Below are 27,728 nucleotides of genomic sequence, written 5' to 3'. Positions count from 1 at the left end.
AGGAGATTTGTCACCTGCAGCTAAACGGTGCAACAATTGAATTGCTTAATTTTGCACCCCCTGGTAGCCGCCGCAGGGGAAAACAACTGAATCACCCCCATATAAGAGAGAAAAAAAAATATTAATAAAACAAAGCCTATGATGACTTTGAAATAGATAACACTAACAGATTTATGTATGTAAACAGGATTCATACCTATTTCTTTAGCAACAGTAAAAGCTTGTTCCGGCGTTTCTGCTACATAACCTTTTGGTATGGCGATACCTGCATCTTTAAGAAGACCCATGCTGAGATACTCATGCAGGGATAAGTTTCTGTGCTGCTGTGCTTGTAACCCAAACAGGCCAGGGAATCCGCTGAGAACCTAAAAGGAGAGAAAAATATTAGCTCTATATGGCAATTCTTAATATCCTGGACTAGAAGTGGGTGCATATCTACGGTACAAGTTACTGAAACCCTTCAGGATAGATCTAAGTTTTATAATCAGATATGTTCACAGTCTCTTATATAAAAAAGGTGGTGGTCTGGCATGGTTGCATTGTTTGTGATCACACCTGACTAAAGGTGGGTACACACTAATAGATATATCTGCAGATCAATTGATCTGCAGATATATCTATGGACGGATCGGGCAGTGTGTTGAGCACACACACTGCCCGATCCGTCGGGGACTGACGTCATGAACTGGGCGGGCGTGGACAGTTCAGCTGTCAATCACCGCCGGCCGCCGCATGTGTACGGGCGGTCCCCCTAACCGTCTGGGGGGAATTCAGGTGTTTTATAGCGGCACTAATTAGTGGACACCCGATTGAGAAATTAAATTGTTGCTCAGTCCAGGCACGAATGACACAGGTGGACACATTTCTGCTCACAGCCTCAAGACGTGGCAAGCAGTAATGTGCAAAAAGTCTGTAATTTGGAGGCACTAACCAGGACTTTGGCAGGTCTAGCTGCTTTACATGGCTAAGTTTGGTGTATTCGGGCATGACGACGACCAGAGCGCTCCCCAGCAGCCGGCTCCATGGTAACTGGTACACTAGGGTTCTCCCGGCGGTCGGTGTTGCCAGGCAGCGGGGGAGCCAGAGGTTTCCTCTGTGAGGGCTGGAGGCTGTGGACGTGCTGCGCCACAGCTGCAGGGAATTTTTTAATTAAGAAGCGGTTGTCTGTGCCGTGCTTTCATTGGCTCCTACATCATACATATGTGTTCTCTGCCTCTCACTCCTTGCTGGTTATAGCTCCAAGTTGCAGCAGGAGCCTTTGAGACTTGGGTCTAGTTTCAGCCTGTGGATTTCGTCCCCAGCATATCAGCACTCATCTCCAGTGTTCCTGTGCCCAGCCCCTACTTGGTTCCAGAGTTGTTTTGTGTGTTTTTTGCATGTTTTACTTAATTCCTTAAGTTTTATTCTGCAGTATACTTGTGCACTGATATTTAGCAGAAGTTGCTGCTCCTCCCAGCCTGAAGGCAGCTCCCCGGATCGGGATTCTTCAGTTTATTATTCCCTCTGTCTCTTCCACCCCTCAGTCTCGCTATTTCCCTTAACTCTTGTACCACATTACATCAAATAACCTGTCAACAATGGTACACTGTGTGATCTACACAATAGATCTTTCAAAACCCAGACAAAATTGTCCCATCCCACCAAGAGGAAAGGACTCATGTAACGGGTTGGGTATGTTTTACATAGTAATATAGTTGTTGAGGCTTAAAAAAAAAAAAAAAAAGACAATTGTCCATCGAGTTCAACCTATAGAGCCATGTATTACATCATTATTACAGATTTATATCCTTGGATGATGTTTTCAGCTAAGAATTTATCCAACCCTCTCTTAAATCCATTGATTGAGTCCAACATTACAACCTTTTCTGGCAGTGAATTCCATAATCTTACTGCCCTGTCTGTGAAGAAACTATTCCTATGCTTGGTGTTATACTTCCTCTCCTCTAACCTTAGAGGGTGACCTTGCGTCCTGTGTACAGGTCTCATGATGATAAGTAAATCGCCTGAAAAGTTCCTTGTTATTGTCCCTTGATGTATTTGAAGATATTGATCATGTCTCCTCTTAGACGCCTTTTTTCCAGTGTAAACATATCTAACCTAGGTAGTCTTTCCTCGTAATCCAATGTCTCTATGGGGGGGGGGGGGGGGGTATTCAAATGTTTGAAGAGTCAGTTTTGTGTTTGTTGTTTCCTATATAATAGACAGGGAAAAAAAAACACCCAACCAACTTTTCAAACATTTGAATATCCCCATAAGACTTTATTTTGTGGCTCTTCTCTGGACCTTTTCAAGTGCTACTATGTCTTTTTTATAGTGTGGTGCCCAGAACTATACACAGTATTCCAGATGCGGTCGTACCAATGATTTCTACAGTGGGAGGATTACACTTGCATCCCTTGTTTCTATTCCCCGTTTTATGCACGCTAATACCTTATTTGCCTTTACTGCTGCATCCTGACATTGGGCACTGTTGCCTAGTCTACTGTCAATGAGCACCCCCAAATCTTTCTCCATTACAGCTTTGCCAAGAATTACCCCATTTAATTTGTAGATTGCATATTTGTTTTTTATTCCAAAATGCATAACTTTACATTTCTCTATATTAAACCTCATGCACCACTTAGTTGCCCAAACCTCCAATTAAATTAGGTCGCTTTAAAGAGAGTCAACATCCTGATCTGATTTAATTATCTTACATAGTTTAGTGTCATCTTCAAAAATGGACACTTTACTCTCAAGACCATCTCCTATGTCATTTATAAATATGTTAAACAGTAGAGGCCCTAGTACAGAACTTCGAGGTCCACCACTTAATTCTTTAATCCAGCTCGCTGTTCCCTATTTTAGAACCAATTTTCCACCCAAGTACAAACGGTGTTCCCAAGACCAAGCTCTCTTAATTTGAGAATCAACCTTGCGTGAGGTACTGTGTCAAAGGCTTTCGCTAAATCCAAAAAGACCACATCCACTGAATTTCCCATGTCTAAGTTTGCACTCACTTCTTCATAAAAGCTAATTACATGTAAGTTAGTTTGACATGACCTATCCCTCACAAACCCATGCTGGTTCCCACAAATTATGTTTAAGCTCCCCAAATACTCCTGAACACTATCCCTTAATATACCTTCCAGTACTTTCCCCACTGTCTGCCTTATCGGCCTGTATTTCCAGGATTAGATTTAGTTCCCTTTTTAAAAAATGGCACAACATCTGCTATTTGCCAGTCCCTAGGAACTATGCCTGTTGTAAAATAAGCTTTAAAGATTAAGTATAATGGCCTTGCTATGTCTGAGCTTAGTTCCATTAGAACCCTTGGGTGTAGTCCATCAGGCCCCGAAGATTTATTAACCTTAATTTTTTTTCAGTCGCTCGTGGACTACATCCTCACTTAAACACATTGGCGGATATTCAATTGTTTGAAAAGTCAATTGGGTGACTGTTTTTTCCTATCTAATAGACAAGAAAATACAGACACCCAACCGACTTTTCAAACATTTGAATTCCCCCCAATAAGTGTTTTTGGTCATTACTCTTACTGTTAATGCGTACTATTCCTTCCATTTTTTCCTCTCTAGTAAATACAGATTAAAAGAATTTGTTCAATATCTCTGCTTTTTCATTGTCACTATTTAACTATTTGATTTGCTTTCCTTTGCAATTAGTTTTTAATTTTCTATTTTAGCTGCTCTATTTTTCTTTTTGTATAATTTGTTACAATCCTTGTAATTTTGGAAAGACTCCATATTCCCATCAGATTTAAATGCTTTAAAAGCTTGCCTTTTTTTGTCCATTAACAACCTTACCTTCTTATTTAGTCACATCGGTTTACACTTGCTACTCTGGCTTTTGCTACCCATGGGGATCAACTTATTCATAAATTTGAACAACAACATTCTAAAGGTCCCACATTTCTGCAGTGCTTTTACCGTTAAAAATGTGGTCCCAATCTTTGTCCTTTATACCCCTTTCACACCGCACAAATAACCCGGTATCGACCCAGCATATTGCTGGGTCGACACGGGTCAGCGTGCGGTGTGAGAGCGCCATGTCGGAAATCCCAGGTCGCCTGACCAAGCAATTCAACCCGGGAATAAAGCAGTGTTATACCCGGGTTGAATACCAGGTCAGTTTCAGCGTAAACGGGCTCCCGGTTCGATGCGTCCCGGGACCCGTTAACTAAAACAGGGAGAGGTGGCACGGAGATGATCGCAAGCTGAAAATGTGTCTGCCATGGATAATAGGCATCTGATCTGAGCAAAAATTTTTATAGCTCCAGTAGACGCCAAATAGTTTAGACACCTTAAAAAAAAAACTGAATTCCACCTGTCAAAGTCAGAAAAAATATCTCTATGCACACTACCATATTTGCACCTCACACAGGTCCGTGCTGCGCATGCGTACGCTCTCCCGTACGTGCGCATACTCACAGTCGCGGGCACCCGCAGGCGCATGGTATGCGTATTTACGGTAGAGTTTATGCGATCGTAGCGTGCGACTCAATCATTACATATTTTTACTAATAATGTATTTTGTAGATCATGGTCCCTTTGATAGATTCTGAAAGTTTGGTTAATATAGAATGTTTATGAACAGAGGAATCCCTCTTTGTTTGATACGAAGGGTCAGACAGGAGTAATACAGTGGTGTTTAGTATCCATCGGAAGAATATTTAATTAGAAATATTCCGGTGTTGGTTTGAAGCAGATCAATCGCTCGTGCGAATAGTTATGGACATAAGAAGTTTATGAACATTTACTTTATTTGCACTTTATTACCCATGCGGCGGGAAACACAGTTTCCCTCCCACCTGAGCAGTTGGAAATAGTCACAGCCCACCTGTATGAATCAACCTATGACCTTTTGTTATAATGCGAAGCCGAATTCCTGTGTCCAATGAACAATGAGATTGTAGGGACCATTGAATTGTATTGTGTGTGGGGCATAAATAGGCAGGCCGACCGTATCCAGTTCACTCTCTTCAACGGTTCTCATTGCTGATAATCGGGAGCTGGATATCGAGGCGCATGCGATCGTTCCCCTTGTGCGTAAGTTTTCTCCGTAATCATATTGTCTTACTGTGAGCCATCTCTCTCTATCTCTCTCTCTCTATCTCTCTCGTATTTTCCTTTAAATTGTATTGTATTGTATTTCCTGTGTAGTTATCTGGTTAGTTGGTTTATGTTATATTGTAGTGTATCATTTGTACTGTGATTCCTTTTGCAAGTATAATAGTTATAATACATATAATAGGTTTTGGACCCTAAGCCCAGGTATCTGTGTATTCTTTATAAGGGTTAAGTATTCTCTGAGCGTCGGTGACGCTCAAGCAGCTTTGTAGTTAATCAGGTTACACCAGGTTGCACTTACACTGTCTCTACACTAAGGTATACTGTGTATCTCATCGTTAAAGGTATAGATATAAAGGTTTAACATTGTAAGCGTCTCCACCGCTGGTGATCTCCTCGTGGTCCCGAGCGTACGCTACGCTATAGCGAATCATTACGTTAGTCGGCAGCCAATAGCGTGCCTGCCTGTGATCACTGGGCCGTAAGCGAACGTGACGCTTGAGCGTCTCGACTACGGTTGAGCGATCGCTACACAACTTGCGTACCCTTACGGTACTTCTTACGTAGATAGCGTACAGTGTTCTTAGACCTCTTAAAGTGTTTTATATACGATAAATATTTAGCTTTATCAATTGGCGGCTCGCCCGTCCTTCACATATCTGCACTAGGTAGATCAGCAGACATTATCCCTCAGCAAAGGGCGGGAGGTTGTATCCCTCGTAGTGCTGACAGGATAAGCGTCTGCTTCGCTTAGGTAAAGAGTGCTGAAGGAATCCGGGAACCGGAGGTAAGAACAAAACGCTAGTGCCTTTTAAAACTGTTTGTTTTTCTGTCTTGCGTACACATGCACGCACACATATATATATCTGCATTTCTTTTTCTTTTTCATTTTCGTATATCACTCTCCTGTCTGCCAGTTTTATAGTTGATAGAAGTGCTAAAAAAAGATTTGCCGTTATTTCATAGTTTAAGAGTAAAGGTAATATAGTTAAAAGATAGACAAACACGCAGTTTTGCCTGGGAGATAAGGCGAAGTCAGTGTGTTGTGTGGTAGATGATCAAGGATCATCTACATTGATAAAAGTATAAATTGTGTTACGGTGGATCTTTGCTTTGCGTATACGTGTCTCTAACAAAGACTTGCGTACGCAATCCAAAGGCCGACGCACGCAGCGTACGTTACGCAACGGAGCGTCCGGTTACGCCCACGTAGCTCAAGTCACGATAAGTTGATTTTTAACGCAAAGCGATAAATAACGCAAAGCGATAAATAACGCGAGGCGAGAAATAACGCAAGTCTATTTTTGGGTGTCCGAAATTTAATTAACAGATCCTGCTCCTAATTGGTAACACACCTGATCTAAAGAAAAATTTCTGCGCAGAAATAGAAATAGAAACAAAAGTGTACATGTGATGAGTGAGTGTTTTTACAATTTTTAAAGGTTGAACCACAAGAAAAGTCGAGTACTCGTGAGGTACATGCGTGTAAGTGACGTGCACGGTGGCTAGGGAGGCATCTCTGGTTAAATATACAATTTTGAGCATTAGAGTATAGCAGACCAGGAGGTCATACTGTAACAAGACCAGGAGGTCGTACTGTAACAAGACCAGGAGGTCATACGGTAACAAGACCAGGAGGTCCAGGTACAGCCGACAAGGAAGTCCGCTATACAGTTCACAGGCACAACACCGAAAAGGGTTGGTGCAACACCCATATAGGCCATATAAGCTCTGGCTGAAGGAATTCGCAGTCGTAAGTTTCGATTCCATTGGTCTTTCCGTACATAAGCTTAGTTGTTTGTGTACTGAACGACTGGACCGCACGTAAGTGTGTGCAGTAGTTAGTAATCTGACCTAATACCATTAGAGTAAAGGGGTCACAAACGCTATTTGTACACTCTAACGTGATTTGTGTAATTTTTTTATTTTAAGGGAAGTTTGCTGCTCACTCAGGAACTATCCAGCAACCAATAGTTACTGGAAAGAGTAAGTGTTCTTCGGATAACCCTCGCAGGTTCCAGTAAATAGAGGTTCAGGTCGCAGGGGCCCTAGGTCGAGTACGCCAGCACCATATCGGTGTGATCAGGTCGTATTGGTCGGCGTGGGCGAGTGAGTGGGGTACTCGGTAAACCGCCACCGTCAGCCTATTGTTGACATTTGGTTTTGCGTAAAGGGTTGGCTAAATAAAGCAACACTTTCGAACTATGGGGGCCACTTGTTCAGGTAGGGGGCGATCAACCTCGGTTCGGGTTGATTCAGTGGTCCGACCAATTGGGTCGGCCAGGTATATAATGTGTGAGAAATATGGAAGTCACACAGAAACTTTATGTGATGAATGGGAGAGAATGACTGTACATGACGGGGAGAAATTCCCAAGAGTAGGGAGCTTCAGCTCAGAAGTGTTACAAAATTTAAGGAGGAGGATATGTCTCATAAAATCAACAAAGAGACGAATCCAGCATTATGATTATTTACAGTTGTGGCAACAGGAGGGTGAGATACAGAGAGGTTTGGCTCAGGCGGCGGGATCTGGCTCTAACAGAAAACTGATTGCCACGGCCCCACCGCCACCATATATATCAGGAGAGAAGTTGATTGCGGAGAAAGACGCACTAAGGTGTAACACAAAATCACTTAGTAACTGTGTAAATGTTAATGATAATGTTAACCCATTAACCCATGCAAGTATTAACCCGTGCAAGTTGTACCCTGTTTTGAACTTTCCTCAGGAGTGTGATCAAGAGGACGAATCGGCAACGATTTCAGCGCTCTCTCTAGCAGCCACCATAGCAGAGACCACAGTAGGCACAGCTCCACCCACGAGATTAGTAAAGGCCCCTAGCGGAGGGATAGGTGAGGTCGTATCAACTGGTAAGTACGGCACCATGCATTATGCTGAGACTATTTCACCACAGCCTGTAGAATCTACACAGAATGAGGTTGTTAGAATTACACCTGTTAGAGTAATAGCAGTGCCAAATGGGAAAACAGACGCATCAGGAGCCACTCCCATTAGGAACATTGCCATGTACACCCCATTTTCCCGAATGGAATTAAGGACCATAGTGTCTGAATTTCCTGACCCTAGAAAAGACTTAGTTGCCAGTCAAAAATACATCAGAGACTTAGGTAACACTGTAGAGCCCAACAATAAAGACTGGCAGATATTGCTGAGAGCATGTTTACCCTCAAATGTCGACGCAACTCAATTTTTAGCTGATTGCGGACTAGATCATGATGTACCTCTTACAGATGTGTACAACCAAGATAATGTGAAAAGAATAAACTTGCAGTTAAAAGAGTATTTCCCAGCAGTAGCTAAATGGAATAAGATATTCTCCATTAAACAGAAGGAGTCAGAGACAGCTGCAGAGTATTTTCACAGAGCATTATTAGAAATGGCAAAATACACAGGCATAGGGGACATTAAAACAGACACAAACCATCGGGAAGTAGCAGTATCGGTACTGATGGATGGTTTAAAAGAGTCATTGAAGACTAGGGTACAGACCACACAACCATGTTGGCGAGGTCTGTCTGTGGCTACTTTGAGAGAGGCTGCTATTGATCACGATAGAAACATCACCAGACACAGGGAACAACAAGGTGATAAATTAATGTCAGTAAGTATACAGGCTCTGACCACAAGGCAGCCTTTGTTTGTATCACCAAATCCTGTGGGTAAGTCAAGTATGGTTACTTGTTATTCTTGTCACAAACAGGGACACATGGCACGAGATTGTAGAGTAAAGAATCCACGAAACTCATACCAACCCCCTAGACAACGACACGACACACGACATTGGGAGCAAGGTCCGCAGAAACGGAGTTATGAGCCACATACAGGGGAAACAAAAAGATATCCCCCAAACAGAGACTGGCATGCCTCTGGTAGTTCCCAACTATCTCCCTCACAAGTAGTTGCTGCCAGCGGGATTCAGGGAGGTCACCATACCCAATAGGGGTGTGGCCATACCTGTAATCTGCAGCCAGTAAAATTAATTGCCAACCTTGGAAGTGAACCCGAGATCGCAATTAATGTAGCTGGTAAAACTTTAAACTTTCTTGTAGACACAGGGGCGGCCAAGTCAGTGATAAATTCGACAGTGGGCATGAGAACCACTGGTAGGACAATTCCAGCCATGGGAGTAACAGGAGTAGTCCAGCACTACCCTGTTAGCAAACCAGCCGAGATTACAATAGGGCCTTTGCATACCAAGCATTCCTTTTTGCTGGCTGCATCGGCACCAACCAATCTCCTGGGAAGAGACTTACTGTGTAAAATGGGGTGCGTCATTTATTGTACTCCTGAAGGTGTATTCTTGGACATACCTGAGAAACACGCTCAGGAAGTGCGAGACATGTTAGACTCCCCATCAAAATTAATGTCACATACCATTATGACAAATAGGAATCCATCCCAAATAGAAGAGATGACATCTCAGATACCAGAGTCACTTTGGACAAAAGACGGACAAGACACTGGATTAATGGCAAACGTAGCTCCAGTAGTTGTACAAGTAAAAGATGGTAGGATAGCTCCAAAAATCCCACAGTACCCTCTGAAGCCAGAGGTGGAGTTAGGAGTTTACCCAGTAATAGAGCGCTTGCTACAACAGGGCATTCTGGTAAGAACGTCCAGCACTGCTAATAGTCCCATCTTCCCTGTGAAAAAGAGTGGGGGGAGGGGTTACAGACTAGTGCAGGATCTAAGGGGGATTAACAAAATAGTTGAGAGTCAGTTCCCCGTAGTGCCAAATCCAGCTGTCATCCTAATGCAAATCCCTCCCACTGCCAAATTTTTCACTGTTATTGACCTCTGCTCCACTTTCTTTTCGGTACCTCTGCACCCTGACAGCCAATATTTGTTTGCATTCACATACAGAGGAGTCCAATACACGTGGACTCGATTACCCCAAGGTTTCATAGATAGTCCAAGTATATTTTCTCAGGCTTTGCATGATTGTTTACAGTCTTTCCAACCAGACAGTGGATCAGTATTGATACAGTATGTGGACGATTTACTACTGTGTTCAGATTCACTGGAAGCATCTCTGAAGGATACGAAACAGCTCCTGTTTCATCTTTCAGACACAGGACACAAGGTTTCCAAAGACAAGTTACAATTATGCCAAACTAAGGTAAAATATTTGGGACACTGTCTAACACAAGGACTGAGACACCTGACCGCTGATAGAATCCAAGCAATTAGAGACATGACTCTGCCACAAACCCAGCAACAGATCAGAACGTTTTTAGGAATGTGTGGGTATTGCCGTAATTGGATCCCAGGGTTTTCCATTTTGGCGTTACCTTTGCAGGAAATGGTCTCCTCAAACAAACCTGATAGGATTTCGCATACAGACGAGTCCGAAACAGCATTTGAGAGACTCAAACAGTGCCTAACGCAGGCACCAGCACTAGGTATGCCAGACTATGGGAAACCCTTTGAACTATACGGAACAGAAAGTGCTGGTTGCGCGGCAGGTGTACTAACCCAAAAACATGGTGATGCCAGCAGGCCAGTTGCATACTACAGCGCTCAGCTAGACACAGTAGCGCGATCCCTCCCCACATGCTTGCGAAGCGTTGCTGCGATAGCATTGCTAGTGACAAAAAGCGAAGATGTCGTGCTAGGCCACAACCTCACAATCCATACGCCACATGCAGTATCAGCCTTATTGAATTCTGCCCAAACCAGACACGTCTCATCAGCGAGGTTTACAAGATGGGAATTGGCACTAATGGCCCCCGTAAACATCACCATAAGGAGATGCAGTGCATTAAATCCTGCAACGTATCTCCCAGGTGTGCCTGGTCAGGCACAAAGGGTGGAAGGTGAGAGTGATGGGGAAGGAGGATTTAATACAAAGGAAGATACACATGATTGTATGGAATATTTGACCCAAAATTTTACCGCAAGGCCTGACATCAGTGACAACCCACTGGAAGATGCAGAACTCACGTTCTACACGGACGGTAGTTGTCATAGACAGTCAGACTCGGGAGACTTGTGTACTGGATACGCAGTCGTAGATGACCAAGACACCATAGAAACGGAACCACTAGGCCCACCTCACTCAGCCCAGGTTGCTGAACTGGTCGCCCTAACCAGAGCATGTGAATTGGCTAAGGGTAAGTCAGCCAATATCTACACCGATTCTAGATACGCATTCGGGGTAGTCCATGATTTCGGAGCCCTATGGCGCCTCAGAAATTTCATGACGGCCGCTGGTACACCGGTAGCGCATGCAGCTCACATAAAAAGGCTTCTAACAGCGATACAGGAACCCGACAGAGTGGCTGTTATCAAATGTAAAGCACACACATATAGCCAAGACCCGGTATCACTTGGTAACAGCCGAGCAGACGAAGCTGCTAAGTTAGCAGCTGCTACCCCCATACAGACAGACACCACACAATTAATGGTATTTAATACCATTAACACACAGAAGTTGTGTGAAATGCAAAATTTGTGTTCCACACAGGAAAAGGCAGTCTGGAAGGCAAAGGGATGTGGCCAGGAGTCCTCAGGACTCTGGACGGATGGACATGGTAAACCAGTGGCCCCCAGAGCATATCTTCCATGTCTGGCTGAAGCAGCTCACGGGCTGACTCATCTAGGCAAGGAAGGGATGTGCAAATTGGTAAGAGCCTATTGGTGCGCCCCAGGATTCTCCTCTCATGCGAGTAAAAGAGCAATGTCATGCCTTACCTGTTTGAGAAAGAATATTGGAAAGGCAATACCTACAGAACCATCCCATATCCCACCTGCCGGCGGCCCTTTCCAGGTAATACAAATTGACTTTATACAATTACCCCCTTGTCGGAATTTGAAATATGTACTTGTTTGTATAGATGTTTTCTCAAATTGGGTCGAAGCATTTCCTGCGGCTACAAATACCGCTATGTTTACTGCTAAGAAAATTGTGCAGGAATTTGTATGTAGATATGGTATCCCTAGAATAATCGAAAGTGATAGGGGTACCCATTTTACAGGTGATGTCTTTCAAGGAATGTGTAAGTTGATGGGAATTGATAGCAAGCTGCACACTCCGTACCGTCCACAGGCGAGTGCGAAGGTCGAAAGAGTGAACAGCACTATTAAAAATAAATTGAGTAAAGTGATGGCAGAGACAGGATTGACATGGCCAGAAGCTTTACCCATTGTATTGTATAGTATCAGAACCACTCCCAGGTCCCCTCTTAATCTGTCTCCCTTTGAAATCTTGTTTGGTCGACAACCGCATGTCATGATTAACCCTCAGGATGATTTGAAATGTAACAATGAAGTAACTGTAAAGTACTTGATTAACATGAGTAAACAGTTAAGGAATCAAAATGATAATCTGAAGTTGGTGATTCCTGATCTACCTGATAGTAATTGTCATGACATTGAACCTGGGGATTATGTAATGATACGGAATTTTCTACGCTCAGGTTGCCTTATTGACAGATGGGAAGGACCATACCAGGTCTTATTGACTAGCACTACAGCACTGAAGGTTGCTGAGAGAGAGACTTGGGTCCATTCATCCCACTGCAAGAAGGTTGCTGATCCAGAGAAGTCCCGTGATAAGGAACAGACGGTAGAGGTTGTATCACTAGAGTGTCTGTTCCAGGAGGACTGAGGCGGCACCTGAGCCTTGAAGACCGAGAGCTGTTGTCGACTCCCCACTCCCTTTTATTATTTTCCTCCACTTCCCATCCCCTCTCCCTCAAATTTCTTTTTCCTCCTTCTCATTCTTCTCCGTTTCCTCCTATAAGATGGACTTGCCCCAAGAGACTGTGATCCGGATTTTCCTGTTGACCATGATGTTGACCAGAGCAGTCTGTTCCGGCGAGAGTACCATGGAGGTCGATAGAGGTTCTGGAATGGGTTCTGATGATAAAGATGGAGGCGTAGTTTTCCAGGATCAACCTAACCAACAAGCAAAGGCGAGTATCAGAAAACGATCCGATAGCATTGACCATAGAAGAAATTGTGACGGATTGTTAGCTGAGGAAAACTGTATCTGTAGGCTCTGTAACAATGTCATTGAAGATGGGTGCATTAAGAAATGCCAATCCAGTTTTAATATCCATATGGACCGGCATCCATTGAGTGACTATCACTCCTTAGTGGGTAATGTGTTAAACAAAACAGATTGTTGGGTATGCTCTCAAGTACCTCAAGGTCATAGCAAATCAGGGCTAGTGCCATTTCCTTTAACGATAGGGGAGGTACTTGAGTTAAATGGTGGGAGACCGGTGGACAGGAGGTTTAATATCTCCAGCCCTCCTAGTTTGAAGCTCCACCAATACCATGTGGATAGGTCCCTATTATGTTTCAACATCTCCAATCCCAGAAAGCCGGGAAATTGGGAAGTGTCATGGAGTAACCACACCATGACCTTTTCGCATAGAGCAGATAGAATGCCTACAGATACAGAGCTTGTACGCCACATAGCCAGTAGAGGAAAATCTTTCCGGTATAGGTACACCTTAGGAAATAGGATTACGAGAGTTGGAGAAGTATCACCAGGATACTGTGCACATATCATACAACCTGATACGTGTATTAAGCAGATGGAAGAATTAGGGTTAGGAGAGTTCACCTGGAAGGTGTGTAATATGGTTATGTCCTTATCCGTCCCATATGTTCTCCCCGATGATGCATATTTCATATGCGGGAGAAAGGCGTACAAGTGGCTTGCCCCAAACTCTGAAGGATTGTGTTATATTGGAAAAGTATTGCCTGAAGTAATGACTGTAACACATGATAAAATGAAAGACATACATCGTGGTGCCCAAGCTCCTTATACTCACACCCATTACGAGCACGTTGTTAAAAGGCACCTGATAGAGAAGACAGAGCATCCGGCCTCTGATCTGATAAGTGAATCCACCGGGATTCAATTCTTAATCGCGTTAGATTTCACCCGCACCGCTAGAGGAGTGCTAAATTATAAATACATATCGGCGCTCGCAAATTTGTTAGATAATATCACTGAAATGTATGATGACACGTTTAGATATACTGGAAGGGAACTTCAAGCTTATAAAACAGAACTGGTGCAGCATAGAATGGTTCTTAATTACCTCACAGCAGTGACAGGCGGATATTGTGTTACATTGGCAACACAGTACGGCGTGAAGTGTTGCACGTATATCACGAATAGCACCGAGGATCCGGTCGAGGTCATAGACCAAAAGATGGACGATATTCTCCAATTGAAGTGGGAATTTCGCCGAAAACACAATCTCACTCTTGCTGCTGTAGGTAATGAGCTGACTGGTTGGGTGTCATGGTTGAACCCGCGAAATTGGTTCTCCGGTTTGGGAGACTGGGCTCAAGGAGTCATAATGGATGTTGGGAAGTTTCTCCTATGTATCTTAGGTGTTGTCATATCAATTGGCTTGATATTTAGATGCGGTCAGGCTTTAATGAAGTGCAAACATCGTACCAGGGTAATGAGTTTGAGGAGTGAGGAAACTGTAATTAACCTGGATTTGATTTATGACCCAATGATAGAAACAATGATGTAATGAAAATGCGATTATACGGTCCGTTTCTTTCACCTGTTTTTCTGGTTTTTCTCCAAGATAAAAAGACCCACTTGGACGAGGAAGTTGACGAGACGCTATACAGACAACGGATAGACCAAAGAAGAAGTTTTGACCACTTGAGATATGGACATTTGATGAACTTTGCCATGGATCCCCAGTTTCCCTAGAATTCTTAAACTTACGCTAGCCCAACATTTTTTGTAAATCTAATGGCATTGACAAAGCTTTTTGTTCACACCTAATGGGCAACACAGCGCAAAGAAGACGACTTTCAACTGATACCGAACAAAACTTCAACCGACAGATGTACATTAACCTGACATAGAATACCACCGCATTTACCGTAATTATGTCTTTTCTTCATTTCTACAACCCTCAGGTAATGACACACATAGTATAGGGCAGGCCTGGCCAACCTGTGGCTCTCCAGATGTTGTGAAACTACACATCCCAGCATGCCCTGTCACAGTTATAGCTTTCCCTAAGAGCAAAACTGTGGCAAAGCATGATGGGACTTGTAGTTTTGCAACAGCTGGAGAGCCACAGGTTGGCCAGGCCTGGTATAGGGAATACAGGCACAGATATCAGCAATCACATATTCTCCCATTCATGTATCATCAACTAAAATGTGCTCCCCATTTTGTTCAAAATCCGAAAAGAGCTCGGTAAAGTTTGACAGCCCATCCACAGACCCGTACCACGGGACAAGAAGGAATTCAAATGTATACTTCGCAATACCTCGAAGCTTGATTTACAACATGTACGGCACGATGATACATGACCCCCCAAACATGGACTCATACACACATGCTTCTGCTATCTCACTAGGTCATACCCTCTTCCCACCTACTCCTCTCTCCTCCCTTACCCAACCATGGAAATGAATTAACCCCTGACATATATTTTTCTCCTTTTGAAATGTTTTAGAAGGTGGCAGTTATTATTGACTGCCAAAGGGTGGACTGTCAAAGTCAGAAAAAATATCTCTATGCACACTACCATATTTGCACCTCACACAGGTCCGTGCTGCGCATGCGTACGCTCTCCCGTACGTGCGCATACTCACAGTCGCGGGCACCCGCAGGCGCATGGTATGCGTATTTACGGTAGAGTTTATGCGATCGTAGCGTGCGACTCAATCATTACATATTTTTACTAATAATGTATTTTGTAGATCATGGTCCCTTTGATAGATTCTGAAAGTTTGGTTAATATAGAATGTTTATGAACAGAGGAATCCCTCTTTGTTTGATACGAAGGGTCAGACAGGAGTAATACAGTGGTGTTTAGTATCCATCGGAAGAATATTTAATTAGAAATATTCCGGTGTTGGTTTGAAGCAGATCAATCGCTCGTGCGAATAGTTATGGACATAAGAAGTTTATGAACATTTACTTTATTTGCACTTTATTACCCATGCGGCGGGAAACACAGTTTCCCTCCCACCTGAGCAGTTGGAAATAGTCACAGCCCACCTGTATGAATCAACCTATGACCTTTTGTTATAATGCGAAGCCGAATTCCTGTGTCCAATGAACAATGAGATTGTAGGGACCATTGAATTGTATTGTGTGTGGGGCATAAATAGGCAGGCCGACCGTATCCAGTTCACTCTCTTCAACGGTTCTCATTGCTGATAATCGGGAGCTGGATATCGAGGCGCATGCGATCGTTCCCCTTGTGCGTAAGTTTTCTCCGTAATCATATTGTCTTACTGTGAGCCATCTCTCTCTCTCTCTCTATCTCTCTCGTATTTTCCTTTAAATTGTATTGTATTGTATTTCCTGTGTAGTTATCTGGTTAGTTGGTTTATGTTATATTGTAGTGTATCATTTGTACTGTGATTCCTTTTGCAAGTATAATAGTTATAATACATATAATAGGTTTTGGACCCTAAGCCCAGGTATCTGTGTATTCTTTATAAGGGTTAAGTATTCTCTGAGCGTCGGTGACGCTCAAGCAGCTTTGTAGTTAATCAGGTTACACCAGGTTGCACTTACACTCTGTCTCTACACTAAGGTATACTGTGTATCTCATCGTTAAAGGTATAGATATAAAGGTTTAACGTTGTAAGCGTCTCCACCGCTGGTGATCTCCTCGTGGTCCCGAGCGTACGCTACGCTATAGCGAATCATTACGTTAGTCGGCAGCCAATAGCGTGCCTGCCTGTGATCACTGGGCCGTAAGCGAACGTGACGCTTGAGCGTCTCGACTACGGTTGAGCGATCGCTACACAACTTGCGTACCCTTACGGTACTTCTTACGTAGATAGCGTACAGTGTTCTTAGACCTCTTAAAGTGTTTTATATACGATAAATATTTAGCTTTATCACACCCTAAATGTACTGGGCAGGAAAGGCTCTGAAGCCAGTTGCAGAAGAGGTGTCCTAGTGATATATGCCATACAAACATATTGGACATAAAAGGCCACTAAGACAGTAACTGGTCACTTGCTACCTGAATTTTCACTTGGCTCATTTTTGAGTATTCGATAAATGGGCAAACCATATATGGTTACATATAGTTAAGGGGTATAATGACGGGGAGATTTTCCCAGAGATGTGTGCTGAGCGATCTAGCACAGACCGCTCAGCACACATTCCCCCCCCCTCCCCCCCCCCTGCTCAGCGTGGGGGGGTAGGGGAGGCACCTCTTTTCACCCAGCGGTGAAATGAGCGACCTGCAAGATTGTGATAAGATAGCACCGGCAATAGTGACAAACGGGGCCGCGCATCGCTGTCGCCGGCACCCCTACACACGGAGCGATGATCAGCTAATTTCTAAGCAATCTAGTCAGATCGCTTAGAAAATAGCTGAACATCGCTCCGTGTGTACCCCCCCCCCCATTAACCTCTAATGACTAGAGATGCTTTTGGCGTTTTCATATAGCAGGCAGAACTGAAAAGATAATCATTTTCATTTACTGTACTTATGCATCATTGTCCTAGAAACATGATTATGTAGGACAGTAGTTACTAACCCTTTTAAGTGTGTGTACCTGTTCTCTTTTTTTCTCATACTACTTATCATCATCATTATTATTATTATGTATGATAATTTGGTAGCAGAAAATGAAGTAAATAGGCCCACGAGATGAATGCTTCATGTGAGGTTAAACCTACCATCCTAAAATCCAATATTAGAAAACTGAACGCGCATCTAACCTCAATAAATAATTTATGAAAAAATAACTGAATCCACATATATGAAGAAAAAATAAAAAGACAAAACCTCCATCCATTCTATTCCTTTGAAAAAGAATTTCAGTGAGGTAAATATTGCAACACCAAGAGGGTGCATCATGTTCTGCCTATAGGACAGATGTATTTATCCTTATACATGATAAAATAATTATAACGTCATCATAGGACACGAGCTTAAAATACGTATAGCCGACAGGTTCCTGCATATATAGTGAGCTGCTGGGACATACCAGTTCTAACTTCAATTGGAATAGGGAAGTGAAGCGTGTTGCGGGGGAGTTAGCAAAAACAGGGGCGGAGCATTTCAGGGCGGCCAAGTGACTTCACCCGAAAAATGGCCGCCTGACCACCTGCATAAACAGCCTAGCTGCATCTGCAGGGGGTAATCCTTCGTTTCAGCTTCAGCGATGCGATCACAATAGTTTGATGATCACATTGCTGGCCACCAATTAGCATGCTGGGCAGTTCGGCTCTGCACTGGGCGGCTCCCAGCATGCTACAAAAGCGGTTGCAGATTCTGCTTTTCAGCAGAATCTGCAATCCAATCTGAACAGGGTCCAAAAACTGTTGTTCATACAAATTGGTTAAATCACAGACAGGTTTTGTCCATTTTCCAGTCTTTGGTAGTAAATGGTCGATTGTCATTAACTCTCATCCATTACAGGTTGAGTCTCCCTTATCCAAAATGCTTGGGACCAGAGGTATTTTGGATATGGGATTTTTCCGTATTTTAGAGTAATTGCATACCATAATGAGATACCATGGTGATGGGACCTAAATCTAAGCACAGAATGCATTTATGTTTCATATACACCTTATACACAAAGCCTGAAGGTCATTTAATACAATATTTTTAATAACTTTGTGTATTAAACAAAGTTTGTGTACATTGAGCCATGAGAAAACAAAGGTTTCACTATCTCACTCAAAAAAAATCTGTATTTCGGAATATTTGGATATGGGATACTCAACCTGTACTAGATTTTCATTCCAACCAACCAGATCTGGCAGACTATCTGACAGATAATTGAATAGTGTTTGCCAATCTTAATACACATTACACACCAGAACATTGCTTGTGACTAATTTGTTGTTGTAATGGAACACCTTTGAGCACACAATGTACAAGTATAAATGACAGTGTCTGAAACCCTGTTCGGCAACATGTCTTGTATCCCCAGGGGTGTAGGTATCCCTTGTTATGAACCATTGATCATTCTTGCCTCACTAGATCAGTCCAAAAATTAATGCTAGCAAGCAAGATTTAGTCACCTGGTGCAGAATTAACTTTTACATTAAGACATCAACATATCAAACATCTTACAGTTTTTAAAGCTATGGGGAAACTATGTTCATTTCAGCCCCCACTCTAGAACCATGACACACATATATACTGTATTGCTTAGGTTTTGCTTTGCTAAGTGGAAAAAGAACTACAGCCTCCTGCAGATCATACAATCCAATATAAGGAGACAGTGAATGGCTGATTAGGCAATGATCACAATGTGTGGCAGTAAGGTAAAATGCAGAACTCATAGAAAGGAAATAAAGATGTAAGCAGATAAATACGTTACCAAATAAAATGTAAATGCCTTCTGCAGACAAAACACTGCAAAAGCCACCTAGATACTAATCGATTGGCAACAGTTTTCAAAGTAATGAAAAATACACCTCCCTAACTCCCAAATCCCCCCTCCACTAAACTATCATGTTGCATTTATAAAATTCCAGCTAAAATATTAGTGACTGCACAATTAAAAAAAAAAAAAAGTAACTTACATCACAAACTACCAGACAGTGTTACGCAATCACGTGACTCAGTGGACATTTGTACATACAATTTCACATTTTATGCAGCACTGCAGAACAGAGGAATGTGTTCAATGTTTTGAAGGCCATGTGGCACAAAGGTGTAGTCATATACTGATCAGAGAAACGGATTAGTCATATAGTGCAGCCATGCACAGCCTCCTGCTAGCTGCTGCTGCACACCTAGCAACACCGATAGGCAGAGAAGGCCAAGTTGCACTTGTGATCTTAGATGTCAGTACAAGGACACATGGCTCCTTCTTAGCAACACAACACTCCCCCTCCCTGACAGCATTCCCTCACATGACCTATACCCCTCAGGGAAACTCCATCCACAGGCGCTGCAGCTGCTGCAGTCTGCACAGGGTGTTTAATGCATTGATGTGTCCTATGTGAATGTGACTGCAGCTGGCAGATCCCCATACAGGTCACTGGCACACACAACTCACAGACCCAAGCTGGGCAACTCATACACAACACGGTACACACACACAAATCACAGAGGGGAATACTCCCCTGCAGTGCACAGCGTGTAAGGAGCGCAGTACTCAATGGCTGTGCTGTGACAGCTGTGCGACTAACCCTATCCGTGCCAGGCTGAGCGCAGACAGGGAGGGGGCTGCTGCTCGGACACCAACTGGGGCAACCAGAGCAACCGATCACCCTGGGCGGCTATACTGAGAGCACCCACTCTGCCCTCTCACCGGGCTCATTACACACATCTACCCCGGGTGTTACCCTGCACACCCCAAGCACTCCCTGTCCGCCTCCAGCTCAACCTAACTGCTCAGTTACCTGTGCAGCACAGGCCAGCGCAGCCCGGGGCGCCCGGTTCCTCAGCCCTGTTGACAGCCGGCTGTACATTATGGAGGCCGCCATGTTGTCTCGGACAGACAGTCAGACACACCTCGGTGTTCAGCTGATCGCGCAGGCGCACTCGTCCCAATCATAGAGAGGAGAGTGTAGAGCGCCCGCATGCTGGCAGTGAACTTGTTTGAGTTATGTGGAAACTCTGCCCCTGAGTGTAGGTAGAAGGTCACACTCTATGGTTATAGGCTATTGCCTAATTTGCCTTGCCTATTTGCCTGGAGTGACGGCGGGGCTACTGCTTGCTGTGGTACTTGCTGCTGCAAAGTCTCACAGCACAAAGAAAACTGCTGTACAGCAGTAATTGCGTGTTAAGTTATTGCAGGGCATTTCTATAGGGTCGATTTAGAGACGCTGATAACAAATGAGTAGTGACTTCTCATCCTTGGTGTAACTTCATGGTGTAACATCTGTGTAACATAAGACACTGACTTACCCAGGTTTCCCTAAACAGGTACAGTACTCTGAGTGCTCAAGGCACCTGAAGGCTGGGTACACGCTAGGCGATATGTCATCTACTCTGACGGATTGGTCCGACATGGGGGTATATTTACTAAGCTCCCGATTTTGACCGAGATGGTGTTTTTTCTTCAAAGTGTCATCTCTGGAATTTACTAAACTCAAATCACGGCAGTGATGAGGGCATTCGTATTTCTCTGACGTCCTAGTGGATGCTGGGAACTCCGTAAGGACCATGGGGAATAGCGGCTCCGCAGGAGACTGGGCACAAAAGTAAAGCTTTAGGACTACCTGGTGTGCACTGGCTCCTCCCCCTATGACCCTCCTCCAAGCCTCAGTTAGATTTTTGTGCCCGGCCGAGAAGGGTGCACACTAGGGACTCTCCTGAGCTTCTTAGTGAAAGTTTAGTTTTAGGTTTTTTATTTTCAGTGAGACCTGCTGGCAACAGGCTCACTGCATCGAGGGACTAAGGGGAGAAGAAGCGAACCTGCCTGCTTGCAGCCAGCTTGGGCTTCTTAGGCTACTAGACACCATTAGCTCCAGAGGGACCGAACACAGGCCCAGCCTCGGAGTCCGGTCCCAGAGCCGCGCCGCCGGCCCCCTTACAGAGCCAGAAGCAAGAAGAGGTCCGGAAAAATCGGCGGCAGAAGACATCAGTCTTCAACAAGGTAGCGCACAGCACTGCAGCTGTGCGCCATTGCTCCTCAGGCACACTTCACACTCCGGTCACTGAGGGTGCTGGGCGCTAGGGGGGGGCGCCCTGAGCAGCAATGTAAAACACCTTGGCTGGCGAAAATACACCACATATAACCCCCAGGGCTATATGGATGTATTTTAACCCCTGCCAGAATTCACCAAAAAGCGGGAGAAAAGGCCGCCGAGAAGGGGGTGGAGCCTATCTCCTCAGCACACGGGCGCCATTTTCCATCACAGCTCCGCTGGAAGGACGTCTCCCTGACTCTCCCCTGCAGTCCTGCACTACAGAAAAGGGTAAAAAAGAGAGGGGGGGCACTAATTTGGCGCAGTTTTGATAATAGCAGCTATAAAGGGAAAAGCACGTTATATAGTGGTATTCCTGTCTATATATAGCGCTCTGGTGTGTGCTGGCATACTCTCCCTCTGTCTCCCCAAAGGGCTAGTGGGGTCCTGTCCTCTATCAGAGCATTCCCTGTGTGTGTGCGGTGTGTCGGTACGATTGTGTCGACATGTTTGAGGAGGAAAATGAGATGGAGGCGGAGCAATTGCCTATAATAGAGTTGTCACCCCCTAGGGAGTCGACACCTGAGTGGATGAGCTTATGGAAGGAATTGCGTGACAATGTCAGCTCTTTACGAAAGACAGTTGACGATATGAGACAGCCGGCTACTCAGCTTGTGCCTGTCCAGGGGTCTCAAACGCCATCAGGGGCTCTAAAACGCCCGTTACCTCAGATGGCAGACACGGATACTGACTCCAGTGTCGACGATGATGAGACAAATGTAACATTCAGTAGGGCCACACGTTACATGATTGAGGCAATGAAAAATGTTTTGCACTAAAGGAACCTGCCGACAGAAAGCAGGAGAATATCCTAAAATGTATATACACTCACACGGGTGTTATACTACGACCGGCAATCGCCTCAGCCTGGATGTGCAGTGCTGGGGTGGCGTGGTCGGATTCCCTGACTGAAAATATTGATACCCTAGATAGGGACAGTATATTACTGACTATAGAGCATTTAAAAGATGCATTTTTATATATGCGTGATGCGCAGAGGGATATTTGCCGACTGGCATCAAGAGTTAGCGCGCTGTCCATTTCTGCAAGACAGAGGGAGAGGAAAAAGGCTGCAGCACACAGCCAGTTCCCAGGAACAGAAGCCCTCTCCCGCCTCCGTAAAGTCCTCAGCATGACGCTGGGGCTTTACAAGCGGACTCAGGCACGGTGGGGGCCCGTCTCAAGAAGTTCAGCGCGCAGTGGGCCACTCGCAAGTGGACCCCTGGATCCTTCAGGTGGTATCTCAGGGGTACAAATTGGAATTCGAGACGTCTCCCCCTCGCTGTTTCCTAAAGTCTGCTTTACCGACGTCTCCCTCAGACAGGGAGGCAGTATTGCAAGCCATTCACAAGCTGTATTCCCAGCAGGTGATAATCAAGGTACCCCTCCTGCAACAGGGAAAGGGGTATTATTCCACACTGTTTGTGGTACCAAAGCCGGACGGCTCGGTGAGACCAATTTTAAATCTAAAATCCTTGAACACTTACATACAGAGGTTCAAATTCAAGATGGAGTCACTCAGAGCAGTGATTGCAAACCTGGAAGAAGGGGATTATATGGTGTCTCTGGACATCAAAGATGCTTACCTACATGTCCCAATTTACCCTTCTCACCAAGGGTACCTCAGGTTTGTGGTACAGAATTGTCACTATCCGTTTCAGACGCTGCCGTTTGGCTTGTCCACGGCACCCCGGGTCTTTACCAAGGTAATGGCCGAAATGATGATACTCCTTCGAAGGAAGGGAGTTTTAGTTATCCCTTACTTGGACGATCTCCTGATAAGGGCAAGATCCAGGGAACAGTTGGAAGTCGGGGTAGCACTATCTCAGATAGTGTTGCGGCAGCACGGTTGGATTCTCAATATTCCAAAATCGCAGCTGATCCCGACGACACGCCTTCTATTCCTAGGGATGATCCTGGACACAGTCCAGAAAAAGGTTTTTCTCCCGGAGGAGAAAGCCAGGGAGTTATCCGAGCTAGTCAGAAATCTCCTAAAACCAGGCCAAGTCTCAGTGCATCAATGCACAAGGGTCCTGGGAAAAATGGTGGCTTCCTACGAAGCAATCCCATTCGGCAGATTCCACGCAAGAACCTTCCAGGGGGATCTGCTAGACAAATGGTCCGGGTCGCATCTTCAGATGCATCAGCGGATAATCTTGTCACCAAAGACAAGGGTGTCTCTCCTGTGGTGGTGGCAGAGTGCTCATCTTCTAGAGGGCCGCAGATTCGGCATTCAGGACTGGGTCCTGGTGACCACGGATGCCAGCCTGAGAGGCTGGGGAGCAGTCACACAGGGAAGAAATTTCCAGGGCTTGTGGTCAAGCCTGGAGACATCACTTCACATAAATATCCTGGAGCTTAGGGCCATCTACAATGCTCTAAGCCTAGCAAGACCTCTGCTTCAAGGTCAGCCGGTGCTGATCCAGTCAGACAACATCACGGCAGTCGCCCACGTAAACAGACAGGGCGGCACAAGAAGCAGGAGGGCAATGGCAGAAGCTGCAAGGATTCTTTGCTGGGCGGAAAATCATGTGATAGCACTGTCAGCAGTGTTCATTCCGGGAGTGGACAACTGGGAAGCAGACTTCCTCAGCAGGCACGACCTCCACCCGGTAGAGTGGGGACTTCATCCAGAAGTCTTCCACATGATGGTGAACCGTTGGGAAAAACCAAAGGTGGACATGATGGCGTCCCGCCTCAACAAAAAACTAGACAGGTATTGCGCCAGGTCAAGGGACCCTCAGGCAATAGCTGTGGACGCTCTGGTAACACCATGGGTGTACCAGTCAGTGTATGTGTTCCCTCCTCTGCCTCTCATACCCAAGGTACTGAGAATTATAAGACGGAGAGGAGTAAGAACTATACTTGTGGCTCCGGATTGGCCAAGAAGGACTTGGTACCCGGAACTTCAAGAGATGCTCACAGAGGACCCGTGGCCTCTACCTCTAAGAAGGGACCTGCTCCAGCAGGGACCCTGTCTGTTCCAAGACTTACCGCGACTGCGTTTGACGGCATGGCGGTTGAACGCCGGATCCTGAAGGAAAAAGGCATTCCGGATGAAGTCATCCCTACCCTGATCAAAGCCAGGAAGGATGTAACCGCACAACATTATCACCGTATTTGGCGTAAATATGTTGCGTGGTGCGAGGCCAGGAAGGCCCCTACAGAGGAATTTCAACTGGGTCGTTTCCTGCATTTCCTGCAAACAGGACTGTCTATGGGCCTAAAATTAGGGTCCATTAAGGTTCAAATTTCGGCCCTGTCGATTTTCTTCCAGAAAGAACTGGCTTCAGTTCCTGAAGTTCAGACGTTTGTCAAGGGGGTACTGCATATACAGCCTCCTTTTGTGCCTCCAGTGGCACCTTGGGATCTCAATGTAGTTTTGGGGTTCCTAAAATCACATTGGTTTGAACCACTCACCACTGTGGACTTAAAATATCTCACATGGAAAGTGGTAATGCTGTTGGCCCTGGCTTCGGCCAGGCGTGTGTCAGAATTGGCGGCTTTATCCTATAAAAGCCCTTACCTAATTTTTCATACGGACAGGGCAGAATTGAGGACTCGTCCTCAATTTCTCCCTAAGGTTGTTTCAGCGTTTCACCTGAACCAGCCTATTGTGGTACCTGCGGCTACTAGGGACTTGGAGGACTCCAAGTTGCTGGATGTAGTCAGGGCCCTGAAAATATATGTTTCCAGGACGGCTGGAGTCAGAAAATCTGACTCGCTGTTTATCCTGTATGCACCCAACAAGCTGGGTGCTCCTGCTTCTAAGCAGACTATTGCTCGTTGGATTTGTAGTACAATTCAGCTTGCACATTCTGTGGCAGGCCTGCCACAGCCTAAATCTGTAAAAGCCCATTCCACAAGGAAGGTGGGCTAATCTTGGGCGGCTGCCCGAGGGGTCTCGGCTTTACAACTTTGCCGAGCAGCTACTTGGTCAGGGGCAAACACGTTTGCTAAATTCTACAAATTTGATACCCTGGCTGAGGAGGACCTGGAGTTCTCTCATTCGGTGCTGCAGAGTCATCCGCACTCTCCCGCCCGTTTGGGAGCTTTGGTATAATCCCCATGGTCCTTACGGAGTTCCCAGCATCCACTAGGACGACAGAGAAAATAAGAATTTACTTACCGATAATTCTATTTCTCGTAGTCCGTAGTGGATGCTGGGCGCCCATCCCAAGTGCGGATTGTCTGCAATACTTGTACATAGTTGCTGTTACAAAAATCGGGTTTTTGTTGTTGTGAGCCATCTTTTCAGAGGCTCCGCTGTTCTCATGCTGTTAACTGGGTTCAGATCACAGGTTGTACGGTGTGATTGGTGTGGCTGGTATGAGTCTTACCCGGGATTCAAAATCCTTCCTTATTGTGTACGCTCGTCCGGGCACAGTATCCTAACTGAGGCTTGGAGGAGGGTCATAGGGGGAGGAGCCAGTGCACACCAGGTAGTCCTAAAGCTTTACTTTTGTGCCCAGTCTCCTGCGGAGCCGCTATTCCCCATGGTCCTTACGGAGTTCCCAGCACCCACTACGGACTACGAGAAATAGAATTATCGGTAAGTAAATTCTTATTTTTTATTATGGCTGTGTAGTAAAATAAGGAATGAATACACCATCGGTCAAACGCGGCTGTTTAGGTATTGAATACGGTCATTTACTAACCATTCGTATTTGAAATCTCTTCCGTGAAAATGCATGTGCGGCCCTGAAAAAATACTAATCGTACAAAAAGCCTAAAAAAAATAGACCTGCTTTTGAGAAGCGTGTTTACTACATGTGTTGCCAATTCTACATTACTCACACCTGACTTTTTGGACCTTTAAAAGGGGCCCCAACACATTTTTCTCCTCTCTCACTCTGAAATGGCTGCTACTGTGTGTAGTACTGCTGTCTTGTTTTCTGGGGGATACCTGACACTGCTCCATGTGGCTACAATAAACCCAGGCCAGGAAAATCAACATGGTCAGCAGGTTGTGCAGGTTCCGCGTAGGCTGGACATGGCTTGTTTTTTTAGTGGGCGTTTAAACGATAACAAATTGGCTGATGACCATGTTATACAGATGGTCCGACTAAATGTAAATAACATTTCTCTAACGTCCTAGTGGATGCAGGGGACTCCGTAAGGACCATGGGGAATAGACGGGCTCCGCAGGAGACTGGGCACTCTAAAGAAACATTTAGTACTATCTGGTGTGCACTGGATCCTTCCTCTATGCCCCTCCTCCAGACCTCAGAATCTGTGCCCGGCCAGAGCTGGGTGCTTTTAGTGAGCTCTGAGCTTACTAAGAAAGAAAGTATTTTAGTTAGGTTTTTTATTTTCAGAGAGCTTCTGCTGGCAACAGACTCTCTGCTACGTGGGACTGAGGGGAGAGAAGCAAACCTACTAAATGCGGCTAGGTTGCGCTTCTTAGGCTACTGGACACCATTAGCTCCAGAGGGATCGAACACAGGTACCTAACCTTGATCGTCCGGAGCCGCGCCGCCGTCCCCCTCGGAGAGCCAGAAGTACAGAAGCAGCAGAAGCATGAAGACATCGAAATCGGCGGCAGAAGACTCCTGTCTTCACTTAAGGTAGCGCACAGCATTGCAGCTGTGCGCCATTGCTCCCGCAGCACACCCACACACTCCGGTCACTGTAGGGTGCAGGGCGCAGGGGGGGGGCGCCCTGGGCAGCAATTAAGATATCTGATGGCAAAAATATGCATATATACAGTCAGGCACTGTATATATGTACGAGCCCCCACCATTTTTACACATAAGAAGCAGGACAGAAGCCCGCCGCTGAAGGGGCGGGGCCTTCTTCCTCAGCACACCAGCGCCATTTTCTCTTCCCAGCTCCACTGGAAGGACGCTCCCCAGGATCTCCCCTGCAGTATACAGGTGCAATAGAGGGTAAAAAAGAGAGGGGGGGTACATAAATTTAGGCGCAGAGGTCTATAAAACAGCAGCTACTGGGTAAACACTAAGGTACAGTAATCCCTGGGTTATATAGCGCTGGGGTGTGTGCTGGCATACTCTCT

The 27,728-nt window shown here is 45.2% G+C and overlaps 1 protein-coding gene across 2 annotated transcripts in view; it reads right to left on the bottom strand.

Annotated features, from left to right (window-relative positions):
• Positions 1-20,580, bottom strand: part of SUCLA2 (succinate-CoA ligase ADP-forming subunit beta) — a 196,533-nt gene extending 175,953 nt beyond the window's left edge. Inside the window, exons 1-2 of one of the 2 annotated variants that reach the window (XR_010213687.1) lie at positions 20,423-20,580; positions 197-365 (exon numbers count right to left, since the gene is read on the bottom strand). Coding sequence is in view for 1 of the 2 variants with exons in the window: in XM_063952800.1 (XP_063808870.1) it covers positions 197-365; positions 20,423-20,506 (253 nt within the window). In the remaining variant the exon portion in view is untranslated. The remainder of the gene's footprint in view (positions 1-196; positions 366-20,422) is intronic. The other variant, XM_063952800.1, reaches the window with a different exon arrangement.
• Positions 20,581-27,728: the final 7,148 nt, after the last annotated feature.

The sequence above is a fragment of the Pseudophryne corroboree genome, chromosome 2 (assembly GCF_028390025.1).
Source record: "Pseudophryne corroboree isolate aPseCor3 chromosome 2, aPseCor3.hap2, whole genome shotgun sequence".
Lineage (NCBI taxonomy): Eukaryota > Metazoa > Chordata > Amphibia > Anura > Myobatrachidae > Pseudophryne > Pseudophryne corroboree.
The sequence above is the reverse complement of the archived record's forward strand: the minus strand, read 5'-3'. Positions and strand labels throughout refer to the sequence as shown.